At 45.6% G+C, this 3,891-nt stretch overlaps 1 protein-coding gene across 1 annotated transcript in view; it reads left to right on the top strand.

Annotated features, from left to right (window-relative positions):
• The window catches only part of CD96 (CD96 molecule), a 70,958-nt gene extending 67,314 nt beyond the window's left edge, over positions 1-3,644 (top strand). Inside the window, exons 13-16 of the mRNA XM_019470821.1 lie at positions 352-432; positions 1,066-1,155; positions 2,355-2,478; positions 3,536-3,644. Of these exons, the coding sequence (XP_019326366.1) occupies positions 352-432; positions 1,066-1,155; positions 2,355-2,478; positions 3,536-3,644 (404 nt within the window). The remainder of the gene's footprint in view (positions 1-351; positions 433-1,065; positions 1,156-2,354; positions 2,479-3,535) is intronic.
• The last annotated feature ends 247 nt before the right edge of the window (positions 3,645-3,891 follow it).

Genomic DNA, 3,891 nt, shown 5'->3' with positions numbered 1-3,891 from the left:
AGATATAGATATAGATATAGGTATAGATATAGATATAGATATATAGATATAGATATAGATAGATATATGCACATGCTTGGGTGCTCAATTTCAATCAGAACCAGCATCTCATGAGAAAGAGATTTTCCTGGCTCTGTCCGGTTACTCATTTACATCTTTTGAACAATGGATTTTTTTCCTTGGATTTATAAATCAGCAATTATACTAGAGACTTTCAGGTACCTCTGTTATTTCATTTGTTGTCTGCAGCAGAGAAAAGCGAAGGGTATAAAATAGCCACAGTTAAACCTAATGAAGCAGTCATGTACAGGCTTGTAAGATAATTGAAGGATATTATTTCTTTTTGTCCAGATTTGAACAATTCCACCACTGAATCCCCGCAAAGCCTCAAGAATGCCACACGCTCCTCCGAGAATACAACCCTGGCGCATCGTAAGTGCCGTGGCAGCTCTGGAAAAGCTGTGCCCTTGTCTAGTTACATATTTTAGCTATTATTTCGGAAGACGCGAACATGGAGATGGCTAGAAAAAACAGGAATGTATCCTTAGGCAGCACTGATCTCAAATGTAGGTAGCTGAGCCATATTAGGAAAGGGAAAATATCTGTCTACCAAGAGATGAAAGATGATTTTTGTGGTTCAGACACAGTGCTTGACAGAGGAGACTGAGGTTTCACTCAGTCACGGCAGAGGCAGACTCTTTGTGTTGCTGCTAAGCCACTTAATATCTTTAGCTTTTTCATTACCATCAAAGAGGTGAAAAGCTTGTCATTCTTCCAGACCACTGTGCAGCTCAATGCTGGCTTGCTGGAGTGTCTTAATAGATGTTTTCTAATACTCTTTCTTTCTTCTAATATTCTTTAATTTGATAAAAGCACATTTTTTGTCTAACACCGGGTAGTAGACCAAAAATGTAGGTATACCCCCAAGTGAAGTTTGACACCCGGATTCTGGAATTTGATTTCCAGTGCTCAGCAGGGTGAATAATGGTGGCTTCTAAACACAACCTTCATTATAAAAAAACCCAAATAAGTTACTAAAAATGTCCTGTGCCCATATCCTTTTAGGTAACCTGTCCTTCAGCATCACAGACCAGCCAATTTCAGTTACCAAGGGGAAAGATTTCTTCACTACCAGCAGTCTGCTCAATATTACTGGTGAGACATCATCCTAAAATCCCCTTCTTTCAGCGTGCCGTTGCAGTAAGCAAGAAAAGCAGAGAAGCACAAAACCTGGAGCATCGTGTAAATTTGGCCAAGGAATTTCAAAAAAAGGAAAAGGGACGGAGTCACAGCAGCTGCATTGCTACACCGCGGGTTGTCGCAGGCTTTTGGCATCCCTGCCTTCTCCCTGTCTCTGCAAGCAACAACCCAGCGCATGTTTTCTTCCAGCAGCAAAATTTGGCCGGTCACACTCCTAGCGCATGTTTTCTTCCAGCAGCAAAATTTTGGCACCCCAGGGGCCACTCATGGCTCATGCAGCGTGGTGGACTTGGTGCCCGGCCGCGGTGCTGGCTGCCACTATGGCTAAGACCCAGGCTGGGTGACGTGCCAGTAGGACCAACCTTGCAAAGGGTTGTAAGGCCAGCACAACAGGAGGTGACACTGGGGTGGTATTGCCTAGTGACATTTGTGGTCCAGCCCTCTCTGGCACCCAGCTCACTGCTGCATCCTCCACGGCGGCTGAAGGAGGACCGTGCTCCCCCTCTCCTTCCTCCCTGTAGCCAGGACCCCGAGGGCATCTCTTTCAGCCACCAGAGTCCCCGAGGGTGGCTGCGCAGGAGGGAGCAGCGGGGGGATCCCAGCACCGCAGTGGGGAGAGGCAGCTGTGGAAAGGTGGGGATGCTGCGCCACCAGAGAGAGCCCACCCCAAAAGGCGGCTGCGCCCTTGGCCAGACATTTTGGCAGGGTTTGGTGTCAGTAGCATGAAAAACAAGCCCGTGGGAAGGAGGGCTGGGGCGGGCAGCTGTGCCCAGGCTGCACCACGACACGCTTCCTCTTCTCAGAGAAGCTCACGGGGGAACAGAGAAAACCAATGGCATTTGGACGACATGCTTGCCAGGCTGTGCCTGAATAAGCTCGTCGTGTGAACCGATGGGTGGCTGACATCAGCCTGCAAACCCAGTCAGAACGAAAGTGGTTTAAGTCCACAAACTACAGCTGCATGCTTAGAGTTTGGGATCCTCAGCCTGGGAACCTCGCACCCCGCTGTTGATTTGGGCCTGTTGTACTGTTGTACTGTTTAATACTGTACCAGTACTGTGCCTGGGGGGAGCAGCGAGCCACAGGCAGCAAGCATGGATTTCCCTCCTCCCCGAGGATGCTGAGCTGAGCTCTGTCTTGTGTGTCCCTTCCAGGAGGCGCGAGGAACACGAAAGCCAGTCACTTCCCCTGGCCAACAGTGGTAGCCGTCCTGCTCCTCTTCTGCAGTTTTCTAATAGTTTTAGGCGTCAGGAAATGGTGTCAGTACCAGAAAGAGATGTAAGTACTAGGGAGGGGAACTGCAGGGGCAGGAGGGGTGGCACAGGGGACAGCACAAACTCTAACCCAGCTGTTTGGATTTACACATTTTCATTTGAGACTACCCATAGCGCACAAGACCTTTAAATACATGGATCACTAATGCTGTTTTTTCATACAGAGGTATGACATGTGGAGCGTTCTTAGTCCTTTCATCTGTTCTGTGGGTTAACTATAAAATAAACTTTAAAAAAAGAGCTTCGATGCAGTTTCAGTTTGTGAGGGAAGAATACAAGTCAATTTTTTTCCCCAGAGCCCCCCACTTCTATTAGCGTCCCTGCCAGCTGCTTTTGCTCTCTCATTTTTCATAGTTACTTGAGGACATGTTTTAATGAAATTGTACTTCTAGGGCAATATAGACTGTTTGAGTTGTGAATAATATATTTAAAAGTAGGCTACCTGAAACTTAATCCCAGTCAAAGAAGCATTGAGTTTGTAATTATTACCAAAGTTTAATTCCCTACTAAAGCACTTGGAGATCTACTGATGAAAGCAGTATCTAAGAGCCAATTATTTTTAATCTTATTAACGTTACTAAAATGTTTGAAAAATCATGGTGATCATTTGCGGTTCTAGAAAACCCTTTTGAAACATGACTGCAAATCCTGTATATCAAAAGTAAAAATGGGATTGATTTTTTTCACTGATTTGGGATGGGACCTTTCTTCATGTTGGTCTATAAAGTGATGAAAAATGTTATGAGTCTTTAAATATACCTTCAGAGAGCCGTGGGAGCAAAAGATCTCTGCGAGGGTTTTGAATGGTTCACCAGGATCATGGTCTGTTTTTCTGAAGCATGAATGAAGTAAAATTGTGAGGTGGGAGCTGAGGAAGCCAAATAAATACCAGCAGGTGCATTGGGGCTGTAGAACAGAAACAGGGAAGTTGCAGTATGTAAGAGCAAATGTCAGGTGCTCTTATAATGATTTAGTGTCCATCTACCTCCTCCTGTGAACACTCTACAGCAGCCTTTTATACGGCTTTTGTGTGATAGCGCATTTTTTCTCTTCTGTTTCAGTATGAACAGACCTCCGTCTTTCAAGCCACCGCCACCTCCGATAAAATACACCTCCATGGTGGAGTCTGATGGGACTCCCCCATCCTGCCACGAACTGGAAAACCTGTAACTGCCTACACCCCTTCTGTAGTGTGCAGAAGGCTGACACAGTTACAAGGCTTTGTCTTTAAAACAGTGATTACAGGAGTTTGGTGTTAATGACCCATATTAAAATTCAGAGCGCCTAAATGACATTGATGTTGGAAGCTGAGCACTCCTGAGGACATTTACTTCATCCCGTCTATCTCTATGTATGCATTATGTTAACACCATTGTGAGTGTCACCGTGAGATTACACGTGCTTAATTTGAACGGGG

The sequence above is a fragment of the Aptenodytes forsteri genome, unplaced genomic scaffold, assembly GCF_000699145.1.
Source record: "Aptenodytes forsteri isolate BGI_AS27 unplaced genomic scaffold, ASM69914v1 Scaffold287, whole genome shotgun sequence".
Classification (NCBI taxonomy): domain Eukaryota; kingdom Metazoa; phylum Chordata; class Aves; order Sphenisciformes; family Spheniscidae; genus Aptenodytes; species Aptenodytes forsteri.
This window is presented reverse-complemented; position numbering and strand designations above follow the sequence as displayed.